The 19,078-nt window shown below is 54.6% G+C and overlaps 1 protein-coding gene across 3 annotated transcripts in view; it reads right to left on the bottom strand.

Annotated features, from left to right (window-relative positions):
• The window catches only part of CCDC91 (coiled-coil domain containing 91), a 207,321-nt gene that overhangs the window by 128,639 nt on the left and 59,604 nt on the right, over window positions 1-19,078 (bottom strand). For all 3 annotated transcript variants that reach the window (XM_055118521.1, XM_055118519.1, XM_055118520.1), the window contains exons 3-5: window positions 16,173-16,327; window positions 14,832-15,035; window positions 12,955-13,059 (exon numbers count right to left, since the gene is read on the bottom strand). In XM_055118521.1, the coding sequence (XP_054974496.1) occupies window positions 12,955-13,059; window positions 14,832-15,035 (309 nt within the window). In that variant the 5' untranslated portion in view covers window positions 16,173-16,327. The remainder of the gene's footprint in view (window positions 1-12,954; window positions 13,060-14,831; window positions 15,036-16,172; window positions 16,328-19,078) is intronic.

Here is a 19,078-nt window from a genome sequence, read left to right as displayed (position 1 = left end):
TGCCCCCAAGAGTCAAGAAGTTAAGATATCAGACGTTGAGAAATCACAATTTGTTAGGACCTGCTTTTAAAGAGAGTCGCCAGGGGCTGGAGCGAGAGCTCAGTGGGGAGGGCGTTTGCCTTGCACGTGGCCAACCGGGTTCGATTCCCAGCATCCCATAGGGTCCCCCGAGCACCGCCAGGAGTAATTCCTGAGTGCAGAGCCAGGAGTAACCCCTGTGCATCACTGGGTGTGACCCAAAAAGCAAAATAATAAATAAACAAATACATGAATACAAAGAGTCGCCAATGGACTACGCGCACCCCTGCCGGGTGGGGGCTAACACGAGGTTTGTGCGGAGGAGGAAGGAGCCCTGGGGACTCGCACTCGGCCAGCAGCGGCCCGGACGGCACTAGCACCCGGCAGCGGGCAAGGGTGGTGCCGGGTCCCGCCCGCGACGGCCTCTCCTCTTGGGTCCTTGCCCCCACCCAGGCCGGTGCACCCGCTCCCGGGAGCCGGAGCCTGCAGCTCCCGCTGGGCCTCTGGACGGTGCTGGGGGCTGGCCCCGAGCACACGGCACGGGCCCGCCACGCTCTCCCCCTGCCGGAGCCCGCCACGCTCTCCCCCTGCCGGCCACACCCACCAGCTCACCAGCACACACCAGCCAGGCGCCCACCCCCCGCCAACCCCGGCTCTGCCCAGGGCCACAGGCCTGCGGGCAGTGGCTCGGGCCGCGAGGAGGAGCACTGCCCAGCGAGCCTCAGCAGGACCCGCGCGTGAACCCACCACACTGCAGGCAGGTCGACACGTGAATGAGGGAAGACCCTCTGCCTCCCCTCCCTCCGCAGGTGCAGCCCCCAGCAGGCACCGGGCAGCGCAGACCCCGGAAGGCCCACCAGGGACTCCCCGGAACTGGTGCTCAGAGCTCATGAGCAACCAGCTAGTGGCCGATGGGAAGAAAGAAAATACTAGAACTTTCACAGTTCTCCTGACGTGGAGGATACGGGCCCACACCAAGTGAAGAAGCGCCTGCGCGGTGAAGGGAACGGTTGGAGGGAACAGACACAGCACCTGCAGGACTCAGCCAAACACCAAGCACCCCTCCCCCCCAAGGACGGAGAATCGCCAACAGACGCTTCCTCGAGACGAGGACGGCCGACAGGAACGACAAGAAAAGGTGAGCCTCGTCATTCCCCCCCGGAGAAACGGACTCGGGGGCAAAGAGGCACCATGACGTGCCTGCACGGCTGACCCACGTCCCGGAAGAGGAGACGCGCCCTTCGGGGGGAGGGAAGGTCCCTGGGGGAGGCGACAGTCTCGCAACCAGCAACTGAGCCGCCACTGCACGTGGAGTCTGACTTCCTGGCAGCTGCACCAGGGCCCCAAACCGTGTTCTGGAAGGACAGTCGCTGTCACAGCAGCGCCAAACTCTGGAAACTAGCCAGCGTCCCACACAGACGCCTGGGCAAGGACCTGAGGCCGAGACGCAGCAGGAAACACTGCGCGGCTATAAGGAGGCGGGGTCTTACAATCTGCTGGGTGAAGTCAGGGGGAGACGCAAGGGCCTCCCCATAGCAGGAACATAAAGGAACACCCCAGGGAGCAAACAGCCGATGCCCCAGTCCCTGGGGCCTGAGAGAGCCACGCCCGCCAAGGCCGCGAAGAACAACGCTGCAGAACAGGGCCAGAAGGGAAGGGGGGAAGGAAAGAAAAAAGATTCAGACCCGGAACTGCAACCCTCTAGTGACCGAGCCCTTCCCCATCTCAGGGACAGGAGAACGGCTGACCTTACTGATGTGCTGTGGATGTCCAAGGTTGGATTTATTTTATTTTATTTCATTTTATTTTATTTTATTTTATTTTATTTTATTTTATTTTTGCTTTTTTTTGGGTCACACCTGGCGATGCACAGGGGTTTCTCCTGGCTCTACACTCAGGAATTACCCCTGGCGGTGCTCAGGGGACCATATGGGATGCTGGGATTTGAACCCGTGTCGGCTGCGTGCAAGGCAAACGCCCTACCTGCTGTGCTATCTCTCCAGCCCCCTGGATTTATTTTAGAGTCTAAAATAAACATCTTATTTTTTAACATCCTTTTGATGTAGGCAGGTAGATAGGGAAAGGCCCTTGGCAATGAAAATTGAGATTTAACAGAGTCTCTGGGAAGGGGACTCTTAAGATGTGCAGATTCAAGAAAACAAAAGACCCGGAAGAAACCATCAGCAGACCCTGAGGACAATAGACCCCTCCCCAGGGGGTTCCCCAAAGAAGGCCATCACCACTCCCAACCTCCCTGGTAACCTCCTTAGCAACGAACGGACTTTTACCTGGGAAGAAGCCCCCATGTGGGGGCAGGTTGGAGAAACCCTATAAAGGCCACCTTGAACAAAGGAAGGGCGCGCATATGCTGCCTGAGCCCATGTGCTGCTTGTGCCATGTGGCTGAGCACATGTGTCGCCCGCATCTCCCCCCCTTGAGATGTGTACTTTCATGCTTTCGTGTCCAGTGCTAGGATGTGTGTAGAGCTTCCTCCACTCTTGGAGAAGCCCGTGTTCTCCCTTGAGCGCGTTATTCTTACTATCACTCTCTCACTTATCCCTTCCTCCCTCCCTCAGAAACCTCTGAATAAAATCTATTTACTTCACTGCTTGTCTACTCCTGAAATTCTTTTCCGCGAGCGAGACAAGAACCCAGTTACCCTGGGTCCCGGGTGTTAGAGGCGGTTGGAGAGAAAGTGACCGTCTTTCTCCTCCCCGCTTCACGAAAGTCACCCGTGGGGCCCACCGACATCACTTTAAAACCCATTTCCTTTAAAAAAAATTTTTTTAACGTAGAAAAATGCCATGAACTGTTGATCCAATTCTAGAGCTAAACTTGATTCGATAAGCAAAGCTCCGACATTCAAACCAGGAAGTGTGAAAAGAATCAACTGTTCTGTGGAAGTTGTTACGTCTGCTCACTGGCTGTTACGCCCTTGTCTAAGAATTGGTTCAGCCGGTTGTCATCAGCGGAGCCGTCTGTGCTCCTGTTTCTGTGCGTCTGCTCGGCTCCTACCAAGGTGCTCCTACTGGGGTTTCCGTATTGAGCACTGGAGGGGTGGGGGCAGCTACTGTAGGGGGAGGCGTGGGCCCAGCAGGCTGTGGGGGAGGGTGCCCACCCGAGTCCAGTGCTCCCTGGCCAGCAGCAGCACCTGGAATCACCCCCGGCCTGGCACCTCTGCAGAGACTATCCTGGAAGCCAAGGGGCAGAGCGCTAGGCTGGGGTGTGGGGGGGCACTGGCCCGCCGCCCCCCCAGGGGGCCGGGAGGAATTCCCACTCCTGGCACAAATGAGACCTGGAAGAAATTTCTTCTCCGACACTAAGAAATCTGTCCCCACAGGGGCCTTCAGAGGGCAGCTCTCGGACACGGTCTTGAAGGTATGATACTGATGAAAACTAACTTCTGACTCAGCAGAACGGACGCTGGGCCCCCACTTCCTCTCACGCTTACTACACAAACAGTCCAAAGGTAGACAATCGTATGAAAAACAGCTCATGGGGCTGGAGAGACAGCAGAGCAGGTGAAGTGCTTTCCCTGCATGCGGCCAAACGAGGTTCGATCCAGGGCTGCCCATTTGAGCACCGCCTGGACTGAGCACAGAGCCAGGAGTCACCCCTGAGCATTGCTGGGAGTAGCCCAGAAACCAAAAGGAAAAAAAAAAAAAAGCCAGCCTACTGTTCTCCCTGCGGCTCTCGAGCGACTTTCCAAAAGTAGACTGACTTGTCCTGACTTCCATCTCCATCACACCCTAGGCTGCAGAACAAGAGGAAAATATGATACCCCAAGATCCGGAGCTCCCCCAGCTTGTCTTAAAACGGTTTCCCAGAAGAGCCGAGGGCCGAGGCTACCGCGGCGTCTCCGTTCCCACGGGGGGAGACCCTCTCTCGGGTCTCCGTCCCCAAGTCCTCCCAGGAGACCCTCCTCCGCCCTCTGTCCCGTCCTTTCCCCTGGCCTGACCTGGCCCCGCAGGGACCTCTCCAGGCCTGACTCCTCCCGAGCCCACTCACAGCCCGTCACCCACAGCCGGAGCGGAGGGCACTGACCCGTCTCTGGGCCGGGAGGTCGTCTCCGGCCTGTGGTCCATCAGTCCTGATAGACCAGGGTGACGTAAATAAAAGGGGACGTCCGCAGCTATCTCCTGCTCGTCTTGAGGCCCTTGAAACCTCCGATCACAGGGACAGACGCCTTTACTCGAGGCTTAACTGAAGAGACCAGACCGACTCCAGCCTGGAAACTGGGTGGTCTTTGCTAGAATTGGGAACGAGCTGGGATGGATGGGAAGGGCCCAGAGTGGTGACCAACACCCCCTTCTTTTTTTTTTTTTAATTTTTAATTAGTGAATCACCATGAGGGTACAGTTACAGATTTATACATTTTTGTGCTCATGTTTCCCCCATACAAAGTTCGAGAACCCATCCCTTCACCAGTGCCCATTCTCCACCACCAGTAAACCCAGCATCCCTCCCCCCCTCCCCAGTCCCGACTCCCCCCACCCCACATTGCCACTATGGCAGGGTATTCCCTTTCGTTCTCTCTCTCTGATTAGGTGCTGTGGTTTGCAATAAAGGTGTTGAGCGGCCATTGTGTTCAGTCTCTAGTCTACATTCAGCACGCGTCACCCCTCCCCCACAGGACCTCCGACCACATTTTACTTGGTGTTCCCTTCTCTGAGTTGCCCAGAATGAGATCTCTCATTCTGGGGGTGTTGCCCCGGAGACTTTCGCCCCGAAGAGGCCTTCAGGGTACAGCCAAGCTTAGAGCCGCCTCAGCACGGCAGCATCTCCGCACCCCCCCCCCCGTCCCCCGAGAGCACCGTGTCTGCGAGCCACAGCCCGGCCCGACCCCCAGCCGGCCACGGAACTTCCCTCCCGCGTCTGGGCACTGGCCTCACCGAGGCCAACGCTGTCCACGCATGGGTCCTGCCCTGCCCTGCCTGCAGCTCCCGCCCCGCTCCACGGGCCACCGGCGTGAGAGCGGGAGGCAGTGGGCCTCGGGCAGGCACGGGGCGGCTCACGGTGTGCGGGGGCAGCTCGGCCAAGCCCCGACAGGCTTCTGTCCGGGCCAGGGGAGAGAACTTGGGGGAAATGAACTAATAGAGACGCTGAAGTGAATAAAATGAAAGAAAGTCAACCAAAGGGCAGAGCCTCAACTCCGACCCAAGCTCCCTGCTTCAGGGACACTCACAAAGCCGCTGGCCCTGGGGTCCAGCCCTGAATTATTATTTGCAAAACAGGGAACTGATTCATATTATAACTTGCTTGTTATTTCGGGAAAGCGTCTTTATTTTCCACTCGATACCCTGTGCAGAGTCCGGGTATGAGAATGTGTTTTTATATTTTTTGAGCCAATCAAGTTTATGAGGTGCGTGGGAAATAGATGGGATCCAGTTTTCCCCCCAAACACCATCATTTCTTATTTTATTTTCCAGTGTCTGGAGTTTATCATTCACCTCTATCTTCAAAGGCACCAGCCGAGAGAATATTTTCTATTTTAAGCAAACGAAACTGTCCTAACGGAGCTGTGCAGCCTAGAGGAAGGCCGAGAAGCTATTTCTTGCGGGGTCATTACCTCATTCATAAGCCAGAAGGGACACGTTCTGACGCCTCCTTTCCTTCCCAGAGGGTAGCCTCGGACTAGGCGGCCGCCTGCCCTCAGCACCCGCAGAAGTGGGCAGAGTCGCAGTGGCCGGAGGGTCACCCTGCTCCCGGTCACCCTGCACTCACCCCTCGGTCCACCACGGGGCCCGTTCCCAGGCTCCAGGCTCACGCCGCTGGCCCTGCGGGACACAGGCCCCAGGGGAGCAGACTCGAAGGTCGGCACCAGGTCTTCTGCCCAGTGAGAGGTGACCAAAGTGACGCTCCGTGCCCCAAGGTCAGAAGTGAGTCTGTCCGTCCTGGCTGTCCCCGAGTCCGACAGCCCCGACCTTAACTTCCCAGCTGTCCGCCAAGCCCTCTGAGCTGCTCTCAGAGCCTCGGGCCATCAAGAGCCCCCGAACTGTCGCACCCGCCGCAGCATCCCCTCAAGTCCAGCTCGTCCTTCGCCCCCGGCTGGAGCCTTTCCCGGGCTCGACCCACGGCCCGAGCCGGCCCCAACTCCTCCTGCCTCCCTCTGCCCACGCCAGCGCCTCCCAGACTGCAGGCCGGCCCTGCCGCCCTCTGCACGACCCTCCTGCGTGACCTCCAGCCTCGGGCCACCAGACTGCCAACACCACCGCGCCGCCTAGCCCGCTCCCCGGTGCCCACGGCCGCACACGCCCTCCCGCTCCCCGAGGCTGGAGCCAGTGCTGGGCCGCGACCGATTCTCCCGTGGGCCCCGCCGGGAGCAACAGAGGAGCTGAGGACGAGAGGGGGCGTCTCTGCAGGAACCTGCTCGGGCAGGAGGAGCCACGACACACGGAAGCCACGAACAGAGACACAGCTGCCGGGGGCGAGGGAGCGGCGACGGCCACAGACACTCTCGAGGGGCCGCAGCAGGAGCGAGCAGGCGGGCCAGGGGCAGCCGAGCCTGGTCCCCTCCGGGCTGGCCGCATGGAGCCCTTCCCCCAGGCACCGCAGGGCACCTCTGCCCGCCTGGGCAGCCTCGACCCACAGACCCACAGACCCACAGACCCACAGCCACGCCAGCAGCGACCGTGTGAGCCCGCCCGGCCCTGTCCCCCTCGGCCTCGAGCCCCGGGGACTCGGGCAGGCCCGGGACTTACCTAAGCGGGCACACGGGTCTCGGGATAATTTGCTTCAGACCCATTTTTCCATTTGCTGCTGAGGTCTGTGGCTTTGCTGCGGAATGGCTGAGGCCAGAGCTTGCCCTCAGATAAGTAGGAAATCGTCAATACACCCCTGGAGACCGTAAACCAGAGTGCTCGGAAATAACAGGCTCGCCTCACCACGGGCGCGGCCACAGCTAAGCCCGGGCTTCCTCTTTCGTGGCCATACCATTACGCTCACAAACGTGCACACACACACAGAAACACACACACACACACACACACACACACAGAAACACACACACAGAATTCAAAAACTTTACTAGACACATACACCAAAAACTCTGCGCAGACTTTTAGGAATTTTCCCTGGGTGACACGTGATCTCTGAAGAAGACAGACACACCCCAACTGTGACAAATGTCGTCAGCGAACGTCCAGAGTGACCAACATCCCAGTCACGGCATGTGCAGCGTTGCCGAGTGCATCCGGCGAGGTGCAGAGAATATTCTTCAAGGCTTCATGAACCACCTAACATCTCCTGTTGGTTTTTCAGCCACGCGCCGCAGTGCTCAGGGCCTGCTCCTGGCTCAGGGACTCTCCCCTGCTGGGCTCAGTGGACCATGAGGGGTACCAGGGGGCAAACCCAGGCCAGCCACGTGCGAGGCAGGTGCCCTACCCACTATGCTACCTCTCCAGCCCAGGACCAGAGAACTGTCTAAGAGAACGTGGCTCTGAAACCCTCGGATCACACGGAAGAACTCGGTTCCCAATTTAGCAGAGACTCGGGATCCATTTGTAGATATTCTTTTTTTTTTCCAGGAAATTTCCTTCATGAGATTAATTAATTTCTATTCAGGAACTGTTTCTAAACTTTAAGAAAAAAAAAAACAATTTCCCATTGCCCTAAAACATTTGAACTTACATTAACTAACTAGAATTTACTTGGCTTCTTACTTAAACGCTACATTTACAAGCTCTAAATGTGTTGTAATATAACAAATCATTACCAGATATCTAAGCATCGGGACATAATGAATCAGTTACCTACTGAAACACACGCTACCATATGTACTTCAGCACGACACGTGGTAAGGCCTGAAACTGCGCCTGCGCTGCGTCTGCCGTCTCCGGTGAGTGGATGTGGGGTAAGAACCCGGCGTCTTAGACAGGAGGGCCCAGCAAGCCCGCCCCTGCCCCTGCCCCAGCTCCGAGGGGGGAGACGCCGTGGCCACCGCAGCCGGCAGCCCAGCTTCTTCCAAGGATTCCAACCCGCCAGCTCAGTCCTGGCTTTCTGAACTCGGCTTGCTCCGAAGTCAGCGGTCCGAGTGAGCAGGGAGGGACGGGACAGACCACTGGATGCCTCCAAGAACATGAACCGACAGGAAAGATTTCGAAGCTAGACGTGTATTGTGAGCTCTGAAACTCCCCTATATTATCAGCTTTTTGCCTAAAAACTGTCAAATTATCTAGTTTCAAGTTACACGTTTTTTTAATTGCTTAGAACAATGCTAGGTAACTCTTCTTTATTCTTTCTTTTAACTCTGTCCACTGGGTTGAGAGGACAGAATCGGTGCGGGGCGCTTTCTGCCCGCCCGGCCTCCTGCACTGGCCCGCCTGCGCTCGCCCGTCCGAGCCAAGGCAGGTTCCGAAGCCAGTGCGGGCACTGGGGTAACGGCCTCTCGAGAGCAGAAGCACGACAGACACAGGCCAGCAGACCAAAGCGGGGAGGGGCCCCAGGTCTCGAGGACACGCTCCAGGGCAGGAATTGGAATTGGGAACACGCAGGTGAGTGAATGAAACGGCTCAGGAAATCATTCAAAGGATAAATCACATCAAAAAAGATGATAAACTAAGAACCAGAGGGGCCGAATTCTGGATGGGTCTCTCCCCACGCGGCGTGTCCGGCCTGGCCGAGGGGGGCCGGGCGGGGCACCGGGCACTGCCTGTCTGCTCACGGCAGGTCTCCGGAGAGGCCCTCAGCGCCCCTGTTTGTTCTGTTTTGTTCCAGAAGGGGCTAAGGCCAAATAAGCTTGGGACTCTCGGGCCTAAAACATAAATAGTGATGCCATTACAAAGCACATAATCTCAATGATAATTTTTAAAAATTAAATCAGCGCCTGGTGATTATTTGTTCGCAGGAATGAGAACTAGGTGTCTAATGCACAGAAACGAGGACTTGGGCTGTCATTCCATTCCTTCATTAAAAATTTAAACGTAATTTTAAAAATTACATGTAATTTCAATGTCTGACGCAACTGAAGACATTATTTAACTAATGTAGGATGGTACCTAAGCCTCTTTAAACATCCCCCCCAGAGAGCCGCGTGGAGGCCGGGATAGAGGATGCCGCTTTGAAGTCTAAAGTCAGAGCAATAAGGGAGAACAGTGACAACCGGGAAATCAGTGGAGACGACCTCTACAGCGATATGCCACACCCTGCCATGAAGTCTAACTTTCTAAAATGCTAAACTGATCTATTAAGTAATAAACCCTCGGAATGTCCTTTCCCTACAAACACGGTCAGCGTCTCCGGAGTCGACCTTCTCAGACCACGGGCAGCTGACCGCTCGGGGGCTAACGGACGCTCAGCAAGGAAATCCCCGGGCCCACCTTCACACTGGGTTGGATCATTGACTCAACTCGCTTTACTGTAAGAAAGAGCTTCCGGGGTCCCCGCGCCCACCTCCTGTGCTGAGCGGTAAGGCCGGAGGCTCGGCACGTCCCGGCGAGATGCAGGCGAGAGCAGGCCGCGGAGGGCGCAGCTCGGGGACACGCCAGGCTCTCGCTGTTTCCGCTCTCCGCCAGGCAAGGAGAGGAGACCCGGCCCGTGGAAAGGACAAAGGCTCATCCCCGGCTCCAGGAGGAGGGGAGGAGCGGGAGGGGCAGCCCCCCTGCCTGCCAGCAGCCCCCCCTGCCCCTCCGCCCGAGAAACAACGCCAGGAAGGCCCTCAGCGCCCAGCGGGACCCTCCTCCAGACACACTCCACCCTGACCATAGCGCAGCCATGACCGGGAGAAGTGCAGCTAAACTGAAAACTCAGCGTCCTGCATGAAAAGTCGTGTTTTTCATGAACAGGTGGGATTTTTTTTTTCTACTCTGAACTGTTCGCATTTCCCAGAGCCAGTATCAGCATTACAGCCACACAAGCAGCACACTGACCTGCGGAGGGGGTCCCCGGTGAGTCTGCAGGACCCTTCCTGTTCCCGAGGGTGTGTTTGGTGCACCAGGAAGGCGAGCACCAGTGTTCCCCCGCCTCTGTGGCAGCGGGAAAGGAGACCTTCTGTATGTTAGGGCCACAAATATTCAGAACATTCATCACCATCATCATCATCATCATCATCATCATCAACACATCATCATCATAATCATCATCATCCCACTGATCCCCAAATTTCTCGAGACCGCATCCTAGCCCTGAGATTTTAGAAGCCTCTCTACTCGTCCTTCCCAAGGATGCTGCATTGGAGGCTCTTTCAGGGTCAGGGGAATGAGACCCAGCATTGTTACTGGTTTGGGCATATGAATACACCATGGGGAGTTTGTGAGGCTCTCCCATGTGGGCAGGAAACTCTCGGTAGCTTGCCAGGTTCTCCCAGAGGGAGAAGTAGGCTATAAGATGTCGGGAGCTTGGTTTTAAGTCTCTGGATGTTGGCTGTTGGTGGGATTACACGGTGCCGGGGGCAGTCCCTGGGTGTGACCACCTAGCTACTGGAAAATGGGGGATCTGGGAGGAAGAGGCCCAGCCCCGATCTGAGCAGGCTTGGAGGTCTCAGCCCCGGGTCCCACACACCCGGGTTCCTCTGCCGGTACCTTCATGTGTGAGGCTCGTCCAAATATGTGGAGAGGGGCCCTGAGTATGGCTGTGGCTGGGCTCCGGAGGTCTTTGGCCGAGGGAGCTCTGCTTGGGACAGGGAGGGAAGCTGGAGCCCACCCCCTCCAAGGGGCCCCAGGGAAGACAGCCAGGCACACGGGCATGAGACTCTCTTAGAACAGTAGGTCGTTATATATATAACGTCAGTATAAAACTAGGTATGACCTGTCACAGCCAAAGGGAAAGAATACAGATAAATATGTGGACCTTCACACACCCAAGGGACAAGAGGCAGATCAGAAACTGAAGCAAGAAAAGGAAGGTGTGTTCATTTAAAACCGCTTTTATCCTACTTCTTAACCTAGCATTCTCTGGTCTCCTTTGACACCGAGAAAGCAGATACATCTTCCATATTCCTGAGAAATGACCGGCTAACACGACCTTTGTGCCAGTTGGGAAGAGGCTACAGGGCAGGGTCACAGGAGAGAGCCGAGGGGTGGAGCCGAGACTCGTGGCGTCTGAGAGGGGCTGTCACTGCACGAGGAAGCCTTGGACTCTGCATTTCCGGCAAGTCTGCAGGCACGTGTCACGGGGCCTGGGGTGGGGGGCGAGCGTTTCAGGGGCCCAGGCACCACCCCCTCTGCCCTCCTCAACGCAAAGGACCCCACGCGCTGTTTAGGCTGTTCTTCCTTACGATCTTTAACCAGGGTAGTTGCTTCAAGTCACTTCAAGATGGAAATTAATTTTCCAGTGGTTGAAACTTCCTTCCCACTGACCTTCCAAGACGAACTTAGGGACTTTCCTCCGGGAGTACAGCCCAAAGACAGACCTGGACGCTGCTTTCAAGCAAACACAGAAGATACTAGAAGGCAGAGAAGACAAGGAGCCCATGGCTCGTGGGGGCCCTGGGGACGCCCCCCGCCGGCCCTGAGTTCTCTCTCAGCCTCATCTATTCTAGTCTGGGTGCAGGAATGGCCACGGGCCAGGAGAGGCGACTGGACATGACAGGGCAAGCAGGGCCAGGGCAGGAGGCCACCGACAAAACCCTCCCCTTCCTTCCCAGAGCCGGAAGCCGCTTCCCGGGCACGGGGAGGTTTGCAGGGAAGGAAAGCAGTGCTGAGGGCGAGCACGCGGACTCGGGACACACCAGGGTCTCCGTCACTCGGGCAGGATGGCACCTGAAACCACAATCCTCCACCGAATAAGGGGCGGTGCCGGAGCGGGGTGAGGGCGGGCGGGCAGTGAGCTGGCATGAGTCACTGAGACACAAGGTTAGCCCAGATCCGAGATGCCACCGAGGAAACAAATCATCCCGACTGTGAAGAGTCAGGAAGACCTTAAACTCAATACGGAAAAGCTCTGGAGAGAGGAAGATCAACACCGAGAGCCCAGCACTGCTGGGAATGACCTGGCCGGGCTTCTCCAGCAGCCTCCACACCCAGGCCGGCCCGCGAGTACGGGCACCAGACAGGGGGAAGGCGCCTGCCTGGCCTGCGGCTCTCTCCAGGACAATCCTCGCCAACACACGGGCCCCAAGCACAGGGATGGGCACAGCCCCCACGGACCACCGTGTGTGGCCGAGAAACAAAACACCAACCAAACAAAAACCCACAAGTGATCGCCAACATGCGAGAACAGGGAAATAAGTGTTTCAGCAAAGAAATATGAGAACTACCGTAGGCAAATCTTAGACGAGGGAAAGCAGAGTAAGAAAATACACAACAAAGAATTTGCTTACTAGCAGAATGGAGAGATGGAAGAAAGAGGCAGTGAACAAGACGATGAGCAACAGAGATTTCCACCTGAGCGAGAGAAAGAGACTGAACAAAAATGCCCAGAGCAAGGACACAGGCCCCGCGCTGACGCCTGGCTCAGAGATGGTGCATGGCAGAGGGGGACGGGCCTGTCCGGCTCTGACGGTCCTTCCCCCCTTGGTAGGAGCCGTCCTTCCCGAAGGGAGACCATCTCGAAGTTCCCCAGGAGGCCAGAGCGACAGTGGGGCGGGAAAAGCACCCGCCCCCTCGGAGCCCAGCCCAGCCTGATCCCCAAACACCCCCGGGCTGCTCCGGAGCTCAACTGCGGGACGGGAACACACACGTCACAAGCAAGTCATGAGGGCGGTCACAGATCTCTCTGGAATCTACAAGATCCGAAACTTTTTTTAAATACCAAAATCAGGAAATCAGAATGTCCAATTTCCACTTTATCTATCAGTTCTTTTTTTTTCCCAAACTGAGTCTGTTTCCTGACCAATAGTTTCCCACAGGTTCAGATTTCTCAATAGCATTTATGATTGACTTCATCAGTTAATCAATGATTGACATGGTGAAGCACCTGAGTCTTGACTCAAAAAACACTTATTGAGACTGAATAAAATCATATTGCACGTTTCACCAGAAGGTCTAAATATCACTTTACCTGCAGTTCTTTGTATCTATCCTGGAAAGAAATGGCCTCTTGCTCTTTTTCCTTAAGGAAATCTTTTTCTAAGACACCGTGCTTTTCCAGCAATGATTCAACATCCTAAAAGAAAATTTCAAGCATAAACAGTTAATGGCCCAGGAAGTGAAATATTCATATTTTAAATATTTCTATTCCATAATAGTTTATGTAATATATAACATATACTTATTTATACAATATATAATAGTAAAATATAATGGAATGGAATATTTACATTTTATCATAGTTAATGGAAGAGAATATTTTTTGTTCAGTGAACGTACCAGAAAATACTTAATAAGGAAAACCACATCGAAGTACAGGGCAAAGTCTCACAATTCACAGGCTGCATCTTTCTCATTCCACGTGAGTATCAGACGCCAACGCTCAAGTGCTTTTCTCTAATGAACGAGTCGGGGCATCTAGACTACCTGCAGTCACTACTGCCCGCTCTCTGCACTTGCAGACAGGAGCAAGAGCCACCTGTGAAAGCAGCCACGGTCACCGGGGACCCGCCGTGCCGTGAGCACCAGAGCTGCCGACTGCCAACCGCAGACAAATCCCGTAGCTCGCTCCCCGAGGCAAGGGAAGCCCAGAGATGCAGCCACACGCAGACCGAATCGCAGAGGCAGACTTCTTACTGCAAGTTTCCTAACGATGAACGTGAACTTAAACCTCCGGGGCAAAGGGTACCAACTTCCTCCACAAACGAGCTGTCCTTGGGAGGTAGAATTCCAACACATTTCCAACCCGAGAAGGCAGGAATTCCCATTTCCGTCTTCCTGCTCTATCTTGCTGCCCAGGTCTGACTCAGGGCAACACGTACACGCAGGAAGCTGCTCCCTGCCATGGAGCTAGACCCCCTGCCAGAGTTAGATCCCTGACACTCAGCTAGATCCCTGTTATGGAGCTAGATCCCTTCCACTCAGCCAGATCCTGCCACAGAGCTGGATTGCTGCCACGGAACTAGGCCCTGCCAATGAAGCTAGATCCCTGACCTGGAGCTCGATCCCTGCCACAGAGATAGATACCCATCACTGAGCTAGATCCCTACCATGGAGCTAGATCCCTGCCATGAAGCTAGATCCCTGCCACAGAGCTCTAGATCCTTCCTATTCAGCCAGATTCTGCTACAGAGCTAGATCCCTGCCACTGAGATAAATCCCTGCCATGGAGCTAGATCCCTACTACTTATCTAGATCCCTCCCACTCAGCTAGATCCCTTCCATTCAGATAGATCCCTGCCATGAAGCTAGACCCCTGCTATAAAGCTAGATCACTACCATGGAGCTAGATCCCTGCCACACAGCTAGATCCCTGACACAGAGCTCTGGATCCCTTCTACTCGGCCAGATCCCTGCCACAGAGCTAGACCCCTACCATGGAGCTAGATCCCTGCCACTCAGCCAGATCCCTACCATGGAGGTAGATCCCTGACACTCAGCTAGATCCCTACCACTGAGTTAGATCTCTACCATGGAACTAGATCTCTGCCACAGTTAGATCCCTGCAATGGAACTCTAGATTCCTTTTATTCAGCCAGATCCCTGACACAAAGCTAGATACCAACCATGGAGCTAGATCCCTGCCATACAGCCAGATCTCTGCAATGGAGCTAAATCTCTTCTACTCGGCTAGATCCCTACAACGGAGCTAGATCCCTACCACAGAGTAGATCCCTTGTACTCAGCTAGATTCCTTGCACTCAGCTAGATCCCTCCTACTCAGCTAGACCCCTACCACAGAGGTAGATCCCTTCCACTCAGCTAGATCCCTGCCATGGAGCTAGATCCCTACCACTGAGCTGCATCCCCAGCCCAACAATTTTTTTTCCAAGGCAAACGTAAACATACCTTTTTAATTCTCAGTTTTTCTTCTTCAGAAACTTTGAGTTTCATTTCCAGACTGGAGATTTTCTGCTGCAGTTGTATGTTTGAGGCGTTGGCTCCAGGGTCCTCAGAGCCGTCCACGAGAGCGATCGCTCCATTACTTTTCTCATCAGTCAGACCCAGTGGAAAAAGTGAGATGTCCAGATGAGTGTGTGCTGATTGCTGCATCTAAACCACATTTAAAAAAATACACAAGGGGGGAAGTTTACACTGTACCAGTAATGAAAACATCCAAGGGTACCAGAAACCACATTTGAAAATTAGGTTGTAGCAAAGGTTCTGTAACTATTTCACCCTTTAAAGTAAATCAACTAAAGACCTCAAACTGTTACAACAACCTGATCTTTGCAGGAAAAATATAAAATTTCCTCTAAACTTTAGAGTGTCTAAAACATTTATCATTCTTGCAAGCACTAAAAAACATTTTCTCATCCTTGAAAGTATACAACTAAGCATGCCAATATCCACCCGTTTTCATTTATGCACACACCCACCATACATTTTAAGTTCCAAATAAGAACCTGAAATGTACCGACACTCTAAATTTGATCATCACTTCCTCGTAAGCACAGCAGGTGATTCAAGGGTCCAAAGAGCACTCCGGGACGAGGAGGAGCTCCAGCATCCAGCCCAAGGTCTGGGCCAACAGGTACTTGAGTGAATAAATCTGAGAAGTGCTGGGTTTGGGTTTTTGACTGAAACTCGGGGCCAGAAGACAGTACAGCAGACAGAAAGCTTGCCTGCACAAGGCCGAGACCCGGGTTCTATCCCCAGGGCCCCATCTGGCTCCTGGAACCCCACCAGGAATCATTCCTGGGTGCAGAGCCAGAAGTGAGCCCTGGGCAAGGCTGAGAAGGCCCAAGACCCCAAAACAAATAAAACCTAAAAATAAAGCTTTCAACACCATTTCAATGATCGCTCTAATGCCTGAGAAACCTACAGTTTGGCTTCTGAAAAGGGTAAGTACTGTTTTATGATGACTTCTCCTCTGATGTTATGGATCTAAAATGCAAAGCTAAGTCACTTTTCATCAATGAGACAATCCAGTCACATTCTGGTATATAAAGCTATTTAGACGCTGGCAGTTGTGGGTAAAACAACCTACCCTTCCGCTCTTTTAAAAATTTTGGGCAGTCTCACAGAAATATGAGAAAAACATGTACAAAAAACATTTCAGAAAAATACCAAATCAGAAGCACTTCAATGAAATCATCAAGCAACTCCCCCCGCCCCCCCAACACACACACGCTGAGGTGCTGGGGGCACAGTTCGGGGGTCCGAGCTGGGCCTGCCGGCCGTGCGTACCTGGGCTTTGGGCGGAGTCTGGCTGACGACGCTGCTCTCGGCATGGGTGTTCTCTGGCGACGAGACGGGCTCGGACAAGAGGCGGCCGGCCTGGGCAGGGCGTTCATGACCCAGGACAATCTCGGGAGAGGCTGCAGAGAGATGGACTCCAGGCACTGGAGGCAAACAGACGCGACAGAGGGAGGTTATGGCAGAGACCACCGGAGCAGAGGGCGGCCGCCGCAGGTGGGAGGTAGGTGGAAGGCAGGGCCCCCTCGGAAGCCCCCCACGCCCCGAGGTTACCACGACACTCGTGACACTGACACAACCCCAGTCTCAGAGCCAACAACTCCTGACGTCTTAGTGTTTGCACAGGAGTGAGCCCAGAGCGAGCCTTGCCCGGCCCTGCGAGGAGGGAGAGAGCGAGCAGGGGGCTGCCGAGGGACGGGACGGGGGGCCCCGAGCTGAGGAGCAGCCGCCCCCGCAGGGAGAGGCCGGGAGGAACGCCCAGGCCGCAGAGGCAGGCGACTGTCTCTCTGGTTAACTTAGGCTGCAGCGGACACAGCGTCCAGGTCAGAGTGAATTTCTGCCTGCTGGAGTATTTCTACAGGAAATAACAAAGGCTCGTTCTGGACACGGTTTCACAACAAGACACTCGAGTGTGACGCGGGTCCGGACACAAAGGTCAGGAGAGAAAAGCCAACTTCCAAGCGTGAAAAGTGACAAGAGAGATGAGGGCGAGGTACAGACAGCGGATTGGCACAAGTTCACTTTCGGACGCGTGGGGATTGTGTCCTAAAGCTTAGGCACATCCTGTGGGCAGCAGCCGTGCCCGCGCTGAGTTTCCAAGGCCCTTCGTTCCACGCCTCCAGCAGCGGTAACGAGAGCGAGTTCTGCCACAGACATCCGAAGGCCGATGGGTACGAACGCCGAACATCTATCGCCTGTGCTGGCGCCCTCGAACGACCTCACTGCCCCTCACCTCTGTGGAGCCGGCCGCCACCCCACCGGGCAGCTCCTTCCCTTGGCCTCCTCCCCGCTCCCACCTGCTGCCCGCCAACACATCACTGTCTTCCTGCCACCTCCTCCTGGGCTTCTCCACGGGGCCTTGCCCTTCCGACACTTCCTGATCTTCTCCACGTGCGTCCACACTGTACTTGCTACTTTCAAACCCCATCATTTAAATGACCAGCTAGAAACGCTGGTGTGGAGTCCAGGCCCCAGGAGTGCCCAGCTTACCCGGCATCTTAGGAGAAGCCGCTGGGCGGTGGCATGTTCCCCATCCTGGTCAACAGGGCATCAGGCACCTCCTGGCTCCAGCCAGTCATACTGCCAGGGCAATGTCCCCCCGGGACACGACACGGGCAGACCCTCTGTGACCTCACAGTGGTGCTGCTCAGTGAGCACCCAGCTGCGGGCAGGAAGGTCCACCCCGATAGGCCCGGGGGGCACCTCGGACTTGGGAAACAGACACAGTCACGGAGCTTGGCTCAGCGTTTCTCCACCATCTCCTGCCCACAGTCCCCTCCGAGCCCATCTGCTTCCTGTGCCCCCTTCCTGCCAACCAGCCCCGAGGGCTGTGCTGTGTCTCCACATTTACAGTTTCCCCCACGCCCCTCAATATCCTGGGACCCCCGGAGCCCTGTGGCTACCAGTTGAGAAATCAAACCACGTAGATCCATTACCCACCCAAACACGAAATAATTCTCATTTCCCACTGGCAAAAAATCATAGATTTCCTAAAACACAATAATTAAAATATTATCGATCAACTTACGGGACACATTTAAAGCAGTGATTAGAAAAATACAGCCTCGACATTTCAATCAATAAAATCTATGTGACATTTGAGCCTCACTCCCACCCCTCCATGAATCAAACTCTTCCTTCAAACACTCAAACAGAAACAGCAAAGAAAATTCAACAATAAAAAAAATAAAGACATACCAGTGTGAGTTTAGAAAATGTCTCATTAGTCAAACTCCAAAAAAAGTGAACAGTGCACTTATTGACAAATCAAAGACGGAATAAAAATGCAAAAGTTGGGGCCAAAGTGATAGTACCGCGGGCAGAGTGTTTGCCTTGGACACAGCAAACCCGGCTTCAATCCCGCCATCCCAGACGGTCTCCCAGAACCACTAGAATTCCTGAGTGCAGAGCCAGGAGTAACCCCTGAGCACTGCTGGGTGACTCCAAAAGCCATATATACATATACGTAATTTAAGCAACAAGGGCCCCCTCCATGGTTCACCGCCTCATCGTGGCGAGGGGGTGGCCACGGTGGCAATCGGTGAACAGTGAACCAGCAGGTGCTGCCCAGAGACTCAGACATCGACTGTGTCGATCTGGCCAGTACTCTCTGCACATGAGCAGCACGTCCACGCACAAGGTGTGTGGTGTGTTTGTCAGCGTGCAGGTCATTACAACATGCCACCCACACGGCAGAGCTTGTCAAGCTTGTGGCATATTTGATATGCCAAAAACAGTTAAAAAAAAATGGGCCTCGTTCCCCTGACCTGGGAAGAGCCCCCAATACGGCAGCGTTGAGAAGGATGAGCAAGGAGAAGCTGTTAAAATCTCAGAGCCGAACTAGGCTGCCAAAACGAAGAAGGACTAAAGTGACTGTCAGCACTTTTAACGCATATATGCTGGCATCAGAAGCATCCATCAAGGACCTGATGGTGCAAGCACAGAAGATCAAGTACGTCAATGGATTGACCAAGACGAGAAGGCATCAATCACATCACGCCATTTTCAACCCTGGAGAAGAACTGTTCCTCAGAACATGCAACAGTAGAGGCATCGGTGGTGTCGGTGTCCTTGTCAACACGAACTTGGCCATGAGCATTGATTCATTCAGATGCCTAACAACTTGAGTCGGACAACTACGCTTGAATGGATGTGGCTCACTGCTGGCAGTTTCCATC

The sequence above is a fragment of the Sorex araneus genome, chromosome 10 (assembly GCF_027595985.1).
Source record: "Sorex araneus isolate mSorAra2 chromosome 10, mSorAra2.pri, whole genome shotgun sequence".
In the NCBI taxonomy this organism is placed as follows: Eukaryota; Metazoa; Chordata; class Mammalia; order Eulipotyphla; family Soricidae; genus Sorex; species Sorex araneus.
The sequence above is the reverse complement of the archived record's forward strand: the minus strand, read 5'-3'. Positions and strand labels throughout refer to the sequence as shown.